The following is a 13,139-nucleotide window of genomic DNA, read 5'->3' on the forward strand; positions in this document are numbered from 1 at the left end:
CAAAATCAAATGAAAAAAAAAAGATATTAGGTAGAAGAAATAAACCACGAATAATATTTCAAGATATATTACATAACTTTTGTTTAAATATCAACAATTTTCTCTCCCAGGTAGTTCTTTCACTTTCTATCAATTTTACCATGTTACAATCGATATTTAACACTTGTTCGATAACACTCTCAACATTTTCTCTATATTTCAGTTTTGAAAACTCGGGAAATACAAATTTTTTTTGTTTCATTCGCTTTACTGCGGTTTTGTAGCATTTCCAAGGTTGTGGTTCAATTACCACTACCACAGCAATACTACAAATATATTTCAAAAAGTTTTCTAATCCCTCGTCACCATAATTTAAATGTATCCACATTGTTGTTGAAAAACAAAAAGCTACTTTGAACTTTTCAACTTTCATTTGAATCAAATATTTATTGATAGTTTGGTCTCTTTTAGTTACATCCATGATATCTAAACATTGGAATGTAATACCATCAGATGTGTGTTCATTAGCTCTGTTTATTAACAGTGGGTCAATATCAACCGCCAATATTGAAGGCTCTAGTGAGGAATATTTTTTTAAAAAGTCTTTTAAAGCCATTGTTAGGTTCTAAAAAAAGTTAAATGTATGAATTTTCAAATTTTGTGTGCATGTGAAAGAAAGAAGCAAATCCATCAGCCAAATAATTTTTTTATGATACTTTTTTAATATCTTTCATAAAATTTACTAATAGATCTAAAGTATGTCGATTATCTATGATTAATCGGTATGTGGTGAGGTTTAGAGGTAGGGAGTAGTTTTGTTTAACAAGTGCATGTAATACTCCTATATGGACAGTTGGAGACACTTTATCTATACTGCGCATGCTTGTAGATGCGCAGAACCGAGCTGGAACCTCGAAGGATAGAGAAATCGTTCTGCAATATTCGTCACTTAACTGATGCGCCAGGCGCTCGACTAATTGGAAAATGGGTCGAGAAGTTTTTGAAGATACCGGATTAATATTTGATAAACCAAAATCCGGGCTTCCAAGGTCTTTTGGAACAGTCGAAATGGTAGACAGTGCTACGTGACGAGCCTAAATTGTCTATTCGGGAGCGTGCTGTTGCTTTAAAAGTGCATAGATCATTATTGTTTTGCATTTTACTCAAAAATTTGGGACTAAAACCTTACAAAATTCAGTTGGTGCAAGAATTGAAGCCTCAGGATGCTGGTCAACATCTTACTTACAAATGAAACTCATTTTCACCAAAATGGACACGTAAACAAATAGAAGTGCTACTACTGCAATCAATCCAAAGCACAAATCCTCCGTTTTCGCCTAAAGTGACCATAAGGGGTGCGATGTTAGCACGATGAATTATAAGCCCTTACTTTTTTGCATATGAAATGGTACGCACTGTTACAGTGAATTCAGAGCGTTATGTGCAGATGTTAGACGCCTGAACTGCAAAACTTTAATGGTTATGTCATTCTTGATATTACTGTCCTTACTAGTATGAAATTTCGAATGGTGGGTTGAGTCTTTTGGTTTGCATCTATTTTTCATTTTTAATGTATGGGGTTCTAGTATTCTCCTCACTCATCCATTTCAAATGTCCGAACCATGTTAGTTATTTTCTTCATTGTTCTGCAGGTTTTGTATTTAATATTTGTCTGTATTTTTCGTTTTTGATATGGTCCAATCGAGTTTAACCAATAAAATTAGTGTTGTAATTGTAACAATTGTAAATTGTAATAAAATATTTGTACCTAAATAATATATAAAATTTGTTCATACTAAAGTAATTAATATTAGTAAAAATTTATATATGCATAATTTTCTATCTAGTTTATGGTGGGCTATAATTACCACTAATATGTTAATCCATAACTCATTGAAAAGGTACAGGTAAATTGGAGTTTCATCTTTTCAGCAGAATTTGCATTTGTCAGTTTCTGCAGTTTCAAAAGGACTTATTGAAGTGATCCAGTTTTTCGTTCAAAAACTAATTTGTTACTTTTTTTATAATTGAAAAATATGTAAAAGTGGTTATAATGAAACAATTTGAAAACTTAATATATATATAAAACTCACACACAAATAATATGTAAGGTAGTACTTACAAATTAAAGTCTGATATTATATTTTCAATACACACTAATGTTATAAATGTATATAATACATGTTTTAGTCGAATTTATAAGTCAAACACCAGAAAAGTGACTTTGAATTTTTTTCATATTTAGATGGACAAGAAATTTGTGCGATATATAAGAAGACATAACTATTCTAAAATAATGTGAAAGGAATAAAACAAGTATTATATAAGAATTTGTTGTAATGAAAATGCAATGGATTCAATAAGAAATGTCAGCGTGAAATAATAATTAACAATAATTAATGAATATTTTCAACTACTTCAATAGGAATATTCCTTATCTATAATGTTCCTTTTGTATGAAATCTCAGAGAATTTGAACCCATTCAAATGTAGCTCATTTCATTATACAGATGACTGAGGCCAGATTTACTTTGCTAAGGTCTCTCCTTTGCTATCACTTCCACACAAGCCCAGCTCTGGTATTTTGATACACAATTCATAATCATGATAGTATTCAGCACAAAAAATAATTATTATTTATTGTTATTTCACTTTTGTATTGACAAATGAAATTCAAGTTAGAATACTAAGAGCTGAATGAATGTCTTAATTTGTCATTTGATTTGACCCATCACAACAAATTGAGCTGATAACATCAGTTCAATTTGAATTAGATCATTGGCAAAAGGAAAGTTATAATCATTGGAATAATAAACATTTATGACAGGAAACAAACTATGAAGAAATTTGTTTACATTTTTTGTTATATGAATTTGAAGATTGTTTAGATGATTCAACTCTAGTTATATGTCAATATTATCAACTAGATGTGTTACTACAAAGTAATATTATAAATAAAGAACATTTCTTGAGAATTTTATAGGTCAGAAACAATATTCCCAATTCATGACCAGTGAAGTTCCTTGAGGGACATGATAAAGTTAAGGCAAAAATGGATTAAATACAATTATATGCGAAATAAGAAAAATGTAAAAATACATACTCCAGCATTACAACCAACGTCCAATGCAACAAAAGGATTCATCTGATTCCATATATTTTTTGGTAATAAATTAATACGTTCTTCTGTGGAATGGAATTGGTAATAATTAATAAAATTTCCATATTGAACTGCTCCGGGATTACCGCCCTTAAATTGTAGATTATTTTCATGCATATCACATATAAAATGCACTTTCTGCCTAGTAACATAACCTAAAAATAATTCCTTCTCAAGTTTGACAGAAATAAATATTCAAACATTATTCTGGATTTTAGAGCTACATTTTTTTTAAATTAATCTTCGATTTTTCCAAAATTATTGCATAACAAATCTAATATGGATTTATTCCTTGTTGATTATTTCCCCGAATTTGACCAAGAACAGCACAAATTTAGATAATGAATATGTTCTGTGGTGTAGAGTGAATACTAATACGTTCGGTATTGATCAAAGATTATATACTCAATGTTTTGAATTAATGACGATACTTATAATATACCTAGGGTGCATTTCACTAAAAATTCATGGCCCCTGAAATACTCTTTTGGGCGTACCACATAGCAAATACGATCGTTGTGGTCGCGGTGAGAAAGTCATTCATGACGTCATAGCTAACTTTGTCACCCTTGTCTAGAGGATGGTCGAAGTGAGCGTTGAAAGAATTAGTGGAGTTTTCAAAACTTCGCAACGAACATGGTAACCATGAGAATCTATTATAAGTACTTTTGAATCATTCTTGTGAGGTACCACCAAATATTGTGATTTTACTTAAATGTAAATTAGATAAGCACTCCACTAAAAATTTCAATAACGTACAGCTTTCGATTTATTTTTCTGTTCTTCCATTCGTTAAAATTTATTTCAACTCTCAAAACGCCTCGTAAGCCATTCCACTTGGGTCTACGATTATAATGCTCTGGACTAAGTGGAACAGGGAAGATCGTGGTCGTGAACGTGATTGTTGTGAGTGCTTAGTGGAATGCACCCCTAATCATAAATAAACATGATTTGACATTTAGCAAATTTTCAGACATGAATTTTTAAAAAGCTAAGGTTTTAGGACATAGAATTTGCAAGTTTTTTTTGAATTAATCGCTTGGAAGTAATAAAAATTAAAAAAACTGTGTATTTGTGAACAGGATAAATTATACTTTAAATTTTTTGTTACGATTCAACAAAGGCACCAAAGTATTTATTTGTGATTTTTATAGTGATAACATATATTTACCTTAATGCACACTAATGCTAAAGTGTCTTTTTTTGTTTTATTTTTATTTATTCTATGTAAACAAATAAAGTGTGGGGTCTTTGCCCTTAGCACATAATTCGTTATCGACATTTTGTTTCCTATATGAATCGATTGCGGTTATCTTATATTTATCTTTAGTATATAATTATTAAATAGAATGTTTGTAACTGTTTGCATTGTTAGGTATTATTATCATGCAACTATGTATTAGTCTTATACTACACCCAGATCAACATGGATACATACATTAATTAATTAATAATTTATTTTGTTTAACTTCAATCATTAATAAAGTATTAAACAAGTTTATGGGGTGTTTTCATAGTTATCGATAATGAGTAGAATACACAAAAAGTACATAACTAAAAAAATTTAATAGTTAATCTTGTTTTGGTCAATAAATTTAATTGACTTGAAATGATTATTCAGTAAATTTTTTAGTCAACAGTATGTTATCTATCCAAATATAAATAAAATGATATATAACCCAAGCTTCGTAAATTTTGAGCTGATATTATCAAAAGTAGTGCTAAACATAGTCAGCAAAACGTGATCTATTGCCAAGGTCTTATTTTTTTGTGGCTGAATAAAACAAAGTACGCATATTTTTTGAAGGCGGGACAAAAACCTGTGGATAAACTGCATTGAATTGAATTAGGCACTAAATCAAAATACAGGGTGCGGAATTCAATCCTAAATTTTTGAAGTAGCTGTGAAAATAATCGGAATCATTTCTCAAAATTTTAATGCAATTGTCCATCACGTCATGAAGCATGAACTGAGGAATTCTCACGATTTCTGATCGGAAGTATTTCATCTGTACGAGGTCGTTCTTCGTACATTTTGTTTTATATAGAGTCAAAGTTGGTAACCATGTTTATGTTAATTTTCAATTTAGTTAAGTTGGAAGGCGATAATCACTTTTTGATATATGAAAAAGTGACAGGCAAACGTGCTCCATTTTGTAATCTAAAGAATTGTTAAATATTGAGCAACAATCCGACAATTGTTTAGCAAGAGTTTTGTTAATCAAAACAAGTATTGTCAAATGATTCAAAAGGTACCTTTGGAAACTCTGTTCAATAAACTGAACATTTTGCCAACTTTGGACTTCATCATTTCTCAACAAAAAACTCAAACCCACTGAAAATAACAACAACAACAGACTCCCCCTTTTTAATTTCGAATAAACATGGGCTTACGATTCCCGATGAGGATATGATACACCAAACTGTTACCTTAGTTGAGTGGAGAGGTTGTTGATGAAGGTTTTGTTCACTCCACCTGAAGTTTTGTTTGTTCACAAATCAGGTGAGATGAAAATGTGCCTCGTTACTCATCCAGAAGTTGTGAACAAGTTCCTCATTATCTTCAACCACGCCCAAAAACGTTTCGCAGAATTGCCGTCGGGCAGCAAAATCGTTTTCGTTCAATGCCTGAACCACTTGAATTTTGAAAGGGTATTGGTGCAAATATGACCTCAAGATCCTTCGGACACACCTGTCGGAAATACCAATGTCGATACTCTGACATTCGTGGGCTTCCTCCTACAGCAATCCTCATTCTTCAGCTTTCTCAGGAGTTCATTCATAATTGCACACCGACCTAAACGTTTCTTGATGCAAATTAACCAAAGTGTGCCTCTCGGGGCCCTTTTCATAAGTCATGTGACTTTAAATGATCAATTAGACAAGCAGTGATGTCACGAACATAACCTCAAAACACAAAGTTTCTAATATTTAACCTAATTTGTTTAACGAAATTTTGAGACAACCTGTATATATATATATATATATATATATATATATATATATATTTGATAAAGTTCATTATTTATAACCTTGTACCCCGATAAATGCTTTATATTTATTCTTCCTTTTTATCCATGCTTTTTCATATCATAAAAATTCATCAAAGAAATGTTCAACGCATTGAAAACATGCTCAAATGTCTGCATTAAATTGAAAAAATATATTGAGATTACAATTTACCTCACTTATAGTAGTGTAAGAGTGTTTATGAGTAACTTTTCATATCGACAGCAGTTTTATCAAAGATAACGATAACAACTGTTATTAAAGAGAGAAGCTTAGTATTTCGAGACATGACGCATTTCTTCGTCTGGCATAGCCGACTAAGGAGAACGATCGGGTGACTCACGATACATTTATTTAACATTAAATTTGTTCACAGAAGAAGAAACGGAAACAATATTTTATCCAATTTTAAAGTTAATGGAAAACAAACCATTTATTTGACATTTAAAATTTATTAGATATAGTTTCAAAAGCATTGTGCGAAAATTTATTTGAAAAATCATGTTTATTCAACTGTTTCGAATAGGCATTACCAAACGAGGAGCAAAATATTTTTTATAGAATGAAATTATTATAAAAAAGGCATCATTTATTACTAGAGATGTAACTGTTATTTTATTTTCAATAGTTGACAAGGTTTCTTTTGTAAATATGAGAAAATACTTTTGTTATATATAGTGATAATTTTATTTATTTCGATAATGATACCATATTAATAATTTTATTATTTACTATATTGTAAATGAAGTTCTTATAGATAAAGTCGATAAGAACGACTTTATATGTTACGGTGGTTTCTTCTTCAACTCTAGTTTCTAACTTTAGCTTTGTTATACAAAATGAATTCAAATGCAACAAAAAATGTATTTTGATATATTTACCACTTGTGATTTTTACATTTACGACAATCCGACAAGAAAAAAGAACAATAATATATAATTCGATGATTGCGTTAGGTTAGGTCAAGTATAACTTGGTCAAGTGACGGTACAATTCAATAACAAGGTCTTTTTAGAATAAAATCGGGTCGGGGACAATTCGACATGCAATTTACTATATGAGTTTGTTTCAATATGTCATAAACTAGTTTTATTTGCGACAAAAACTAATATCTCATTGTTTGAAATATGAAATATATTATTATAACTAATAGAAAAATTACTCACGGGCGAGTTCTATACGTAGTAGTAAACTACGGGGTGGGTAATAAATTTTATAGTTTGCAGATTGTAATGAAATAAAAATATGTTATAAATAAAGAGTATTAAATGGAAAATTATTTCTTCAAAATAATCCCGTCTTTTAGATTTTCGTAAATAATTTTTTTCAGTTTCATTTAGACAGAACTATAAATGTATCAAATATTGGATATCCAAGGATTTTGCAAAATCATTAATAACCTGCTGTCCTGTGATTTATACTTTTAATTTTACACAAATAGGGAAAATATGTACGAGGGTTGTCTTGAAAGTTTCCTACCTAACAAAGAAACATGTTTTTTCAGAATTATTTACCTATGAGATTAAACTTTAAGGTTAGTAAAAAGGAAAAAGTTCCTGTGGATCAGATCTGGAGAATACGTTGACGATAATTGAAGAGAAGAGAAGGTCCGTTATCCTGGTGGATATCCTTGGCTTTTTTGACATTTCTCCTTTACTTTTTCAAGCAATGATGCGTAGTACTTCCCCTTTAAAGATAGTCGTTGAACATAATCCCATGTCTATCTCAAAAAAGGACCAATTTTACAGTCATTTTCGGAGAAAATTCACTACCTTGGCTGTATTTTTCGTTTCAAGAGCGTAGAGTGGATCCAGGTTTCGTCTGAAATTATGAATCGACTCAAAAATCCTACTCACTTTTCTTACGACAGTAGTGTATGAGAAATTCAAAGTAAAGCTAATGCGGCAACCACGCGCAGATAACTTAAGCATGCGTAATTCTTTAGTCAATATATACGTTATTTTGATATGTCTATAGCCTCTTCTACATCTCTCCTTGTCGCAGTTTTTGGTCGTTTTTCTTCAGTCAAGCTGATACAGTAACGATTGTATTCATCTGAAAATTTTTTTATGATCTTAAATGATGGTGCGTAGTCTCCGTACACAATGTATAGCTTCTCTTTTATTTACGTAGGGGAATTGCCATTCCAAAACACATATTTAATTACAGCTTGATACTAAAATTCTCCTGATTCACTTTTACTACTGCCATCATAAAATAAACCAAAATGGCTGAAACTTGTATTGTGCCGACATCTTTAGATTGACGTCGGAAACTTTTCATACAACCATTGTATATAAAATACACAATATAAAAAAATTTATTTCTATGATATTTTTGTTAATGATTTAAATATTTAAGAAGATTCTGGATATTAGAATTTTTTCCAAGTACTTCTTCTATATTGTGATTAAGATTTTTTTATCCAGTCTTGTTTGTTGAAATTTTTTGCAGCCGGCTATTGGGTGTTTTACAGTGTCTTGCGTATGTTACGTTTTGAAGGTTCATTATTAGTAATTAAATAACTATGGTTAAGCTTAGTGTCGCTTTTTTGACGTAATATAAAATCTTTCAACCAAAACCAAACATTCATTTTAATTGAAGATAAAGATAATGATGAATGTTAGGGGGACGCGCGAGAATGCTTTTTATCGTCATTAGACACACTAAGCACGGCCACGTGCTTACAAGACCATAAGCGATTCTTCACTTCCACCGACAGGAAACCACCCAAATGTAGAGGCGGCTGCTCAGACATGGACAGAAATTATCTTGATTTTATTATCCACTATAGTTTCAAATATATTTTAAAACACAATGTATTATTGTTTTTTGTTGTGGCGTCAATCGTAATATCATATCTGTACATTATACAAACCTTTGTTGATAAACATCCTTTTATTTGTACTTTGAATGGTAATATGGAATTCCAAAGATTACGTAGTTTACCAGATTAAAAAGTATTGTTGAATGTCTGTTGTGCATCATTCTGATATTCTCATCCTTTTTGTCATTCGACAACGCGCTCAAAGTATTATCAATAATGACGCTGACGTTGTTTGCCATTGTTGAGGTATTAATTATTCATAGTCTATAATGCAGGTTGAATAATTGATCTGTTATACAGGTTTTCACCAAAAATTTATAGTTTCGAAATATATATACAGTGTAAACTAACAGAAAAAACTTTGAGATACAGAATTATGAGGAGTTCGGTGAAGAATACTTTTTATACAGGGTTAATCATGAAGAACTTTGCTACTTTTATCGTATGTCCTTCAAGGAGTATTTAATTCTTATTGAACGATCAAATCTTTCCAAAAATAGAACAACTATAATGACTCATCACATAATAAGGTATATTTCTTACAATATCAATGAGAGGAACAATCAATATTTCATAAATAATGTTAACTCCCCGTAGAAAAATTCGATAAACATCTAACAAACCGTCAGTCCACGTGGACTCATTTGTTTACCAATGAAAACATCGAATCGTAAACATAAATACATTTCTATTGGCCGAAGCTGTCGAAAAGCGTATGTACACAATTACTTCGAAATATTCCTGCGAGAAAATCTGCGATAAGCATTGGCGCCGCTTGGTGAACTTATATATTAAAAAAATTGGTGATTTCCATTCCGAGTCCGTTCAGGCATTCTACCCAACCGATTTGCTTCATTTTTTTTTTCAATGAAAGGTATTGATGCACAGATCAGCCACCAACCATCGAATTTCATCTAGTTTTCAACATTTTCAAGTTATACTCAAATGCGATTTCCCCCTGTACATTACTTATGGGAGTTTTTCACATACACACGTTCTATCCTCAATATCTCAGGTTCTATTCAAGATGGAGACTTGGTTTTGGTTTAAGAACATTTGCTGAAACATCCTCTTTCTTTTGAGTTTTTGAACACTTAAATCGGTTGAGTTGGAGAGGAGCTAGGCGCGGATATTCAATGTGGAGTTATGGATTTTTGTAGGTTTTTGGCAATTTTTCTACATTCAAAGATCTATATCTCAGGTTTTATTTACAGCTATAGAGTTCGTTTTGGTTTAAGAACACTCGCTGAAACACCTTATTTCTTTTGAGTTTTTGAACACTTAAATCGGTTGAGTTGGAGAGGAGCTAGGCGCGGACATTCAATGTGGAGTTATGAATTTTTGTAGGTTTTTGGCAAGTTTTCTACATTCAAAGATCTATATATCAGGTTCTAATAAAGCTACAGAGTTCGTTCTTTTCTATTATAATGATTTCTGATACTTATTTAATGGATTCGATGCGAGTGAAGCCGCGGGTAATAGCTAGTATTAATTTAATTCATAAATTTCTTTAAATAAATAGAAATATGACGTTCTTTAGACAAAGAAATTGTACGGTGTAGTAAGAATAAAGATAGGTATGAATTTAATTATGAAGATTCAGATATACAAACGAAAGTTCAAAAAAGGAAATTATCAGCAATCTGATAATGCAATCATAATAAGAATTGCAGAATTAACTAGAGCAAATAAATTTTCTATTTATCGAGTAGTCACGAAAGGGGTTGCTGTGGATCATTCACAGAACCGAAAAACATGTAAAGAAAAACTGGAATCAGTTGACAAAGCATTAGAAGTAATACAGTAAAAGGTATAGCAAATTATCCAGAATATAAATAAATCAGTTTAGAAAAATTGCGTCAAGTTTTGTCAGCATGTGGTTTTAAACACAAAAACTGAATAACCGAATCGTCAAGGATAGTTCGATAGGGACAGATGGCATCAGATAAAAGACTGCCGAAGTTCTAATAGACGAATGGGGTACAAAAAGGTCTCAGTTCACGTCTGGTACCCAGTTTAAACCAAACTCCCTTATAAGCAGGTACATTTTACTCGTCTATTTACGTTTTATAATTTATTATTTAGTTGTAGCAAGTTAACGCGGTGTAATAATGTTTTTTTTTCCAAGATCAAAGTAGGACTACAATTTAGTGCATCTGTCTAAGAATGCTATAATAATTTTATATAGCGGGTTTTCCAATAAGAGGTGTTATTTTGATATTCAAAGAAAAATGCCATTTTTTGAGATAAATGATCGGATGTTTATTTCATTATAAAGAGGAAGGTATGCCGTTAATAATGGAACACAACATCAGCCAAATGGCCGTCACGACTGCGCTTACAGGACCATATCCTTTTCATGAAATTTTCCGTAACCAAATTGCAAAGCGGCTGCCCTATGTCCTCGATAGTCTCACGAATTCCATCTTTGAGGTCTTGAATCGATGCTGGACTGTTGGCGTAGACCTTATCTTTTTTTGTTGGCCCCAAAGGAAAAAGCCACAAGGTGTTAAATCACAAGATCTCGGTGGCCAATTGTGATCACCTCTTCGAGAGATAACACGGTGCGGAAATTTTTCCCGTAAAAGATCGAGATGGTTTCGTTGCTTGTGTGGCACGTAGCGCCGTCTTGTTGAAAGTAAACGTTGTCCAAATCAATACCATCCAATTCAGGCCATACAAAATCATTAATCATCTCTCGATAGCGCAATCCATTCACCGTAACTGTTGCTCCAGCCTCATTTTCGAAAAAGTAAGGTCCAATTTTACAGCCAGACCATAAACCGCACCAAACAGTCTCGCGTTGAGGATGGAGAGGATTTTCAACAATAACTCTTGGGTTTTCCGAGCCCCAGATTCGACAATTTTGTTTATTGACGTAACCACCAAGGTGGAAACGGGCCTCATAAGTTAAGATGATTTTTCGATGAAATTCCGAATCATTTTCATGCATTTCAAGGACCCAATCAGCAAAGACACGACGTTGTTGATGATCGGCCGGCTTGAGTTCTTGTGTTAACTGAACTTTATAGGCCTTAAGACCCAAGTCTTTATGCAAAATACGGGGTAATGACGTTTGTGGAATGGCTAATTCCAAAGAACGACGAGGAATCGACAAACCTGGGTTTTCTTCAACACTTTGGGCTACAGTAGCAATATTCTCAGTTGTTCTTGAGCGACGTGTACGGGTTTTATTCTTCACATCGCTAACTTGTCGCAACAGCTCAAATTTTTCCACCAATTTCTGTATTGCGGTCCGAGAAGGTGCTTCACGTCGACCTAAAAATGTTTTACTTTTCCTAACCGTCTCTGCCAAACTTTCACCATTTTTATAGTGAATTTTAATAATTTCAATGCGTTGTTGAAGCGTGTTTCGTTCCATTTTCATTAATGGCGTAGTTGCTACTTGTCAAATGTCAAAAAATGACAGCTTCAAAAGTGACGTTTACCGAAATAGCGGGCTGTTCAAAATAACACCTCTTATTGGAAAACCCTTTATTTTGAGTATTTTAACTGATTTGATTACCTACAACATAATCAATTGTATTATTTAGTTTGGAATTTTTAGACAAAAATTGCATTGGGGCATATATTTTTGATAAATAATAAATTGAACTCAGATAATAATACATTGTATCAACTGTACCAAATAAAAATTACGAGAAACATTGAAAAGTTTCAAGTTTTAAAATAAAGCGTTGACTTTTTGATGATTTTTTATATTTTATACTCATTGTCATTATTGTCATCATCAACTATTATATTTATGTACAAGAATACATATTTTTGTGTGTGTATTTATGTTACTTATACTATTTTGTTAGCTTTGGTAGAGCTTCTCTTACTTCCATTCAAAATGCCTCATCAGTTTTCGACCACAGAATATGCCGACATAATTTTTGTTTATGGATTTTGTCATGGTGATGGTACAGCTGCTGCTAGAGAATACCACAATAGATTTTATAATCGTCAAACTCCCACTCATCCAACATTTGGGTCAGTTTTTAATTTTTTGCGAGAAAATAGCACTTTTCAAAGTGAAAGAACAATAAACTTTAGACAAGAGAACTTAATATCATATTCAAATGATACAGCGACTACATCATGGAGATGAAATCCATAATCCATAAATTGGAATTTGTTGATGGATTAACAACTATCGAC

At 32.0% G+C, this 13,139-nt stretch overlaps 1 protein-coding gene across 1 annotated transcript; it reads right to left on the reverse strand.

The window, feature by feature from the left end:
* Positions 1-51: 51 nt before the first annotated feature.
* Positions 52-3,523, reverse strand: LOC130450062 (probable RNA methyltransferase CG11342). The gene is made up of 2 exons (XM_056788229.1): positions 3,083-3,523; positions 52-604 (listed from the first exon to the last, which is right to left on the reverse strand). Exons 1-2 carry the CDS (start codon positions 3,254-3,256, stop codon positions 59-61), a joined length of 720 nt encoding a protein of 239 aa, XP_056644207.1. The 5' UTR covers positions 3,257-3,523; the 3' UTR covers positions 52-58.
* Between the last annotated feature and the right edge of the window lie 9,616 nt (positions 3,524-13,139).

Source organism: Diorhabda sublineata, chromosome 11, assembly GCF_026230105.1.
Source record: "Diorhabda sublineata isolate icDioSubl1.1 chromosome 11, icDioSubl1.1, whole genome shotgun sequence".
NCBI lineage: Eukaryota > Metazoa > Arthropoda > Insecta > Coleoptera > Chrysomelidae > Diorhabda > Diorhabda sublineata.